General features: G+C 46.7%; 1 protein-coding gene across 1 annotated transcript in view; it reads left to right on the top strand.

The window, feature by feature from the left end:
* The window catches only part of LOC119585321 (organic cation transporter protein-like), a 46,543-nt gene that overhangs the window by 31,809 nt on the left and 14,312 nt on the right, over positions 1 to 422 (top strand). Inside the window, 1 exon segment of the mRNA XM_037933995.1 lies at positions 32 to 173. Coding sequence (XP_037789923.1) covers positions 32 to 173 — 142 coding nt within the window.

Here is a 422-nt window from a genome sequence, read left to right on the forward strand (position 1 = left end):
AGCCCCAATATCTCCCCCCCCCCACCTCCAGCTTACTACCGGAGTCCCCCAGGTGGCTCATTCAGGCCGGCAGATGGAGTGAAGCGGAGAAGGAGCTGCAGAGGGCGGCCAGATGGAACGGCAGGAAACCCTTTGACTCCAGCTGGCTCCTTGCGACTCTAAAGGAAATGCAGGTAAGGGCGCTGGCGTAGTCAGAAGGAGGAGGGGGGGTGGGGGGGTGCCATGAAGTGGGGTTTTCATTAATGGTTGATATTAAAGAGAAAAAAAAATATATGGAAATATGTCAAGATATGTAAGCGATTGGTATAGACTTATGTGTACTCTTCCTACGATTTCGTAAAGGATTTTACAACTAAGATACACTACGTAAGAGTGTATAATCTTTAGACAGATAAGATGGATTTTCATCAATAAAGATATAA

This window comes from Penaeus monodon, chromosome 19 (genome assembly GCF_015228065.2).
Source record: "Penaeus monodon isolate SGIC_2016 chromosome 19, NSTDA_Pmon_1, whole genome shotgun sequence".
NCBI lineage: Eukaryota > Metazoa > Arthropoda > Malacostraca > Decapoda > Penaeidae > Penaeus > Penaeus monodon.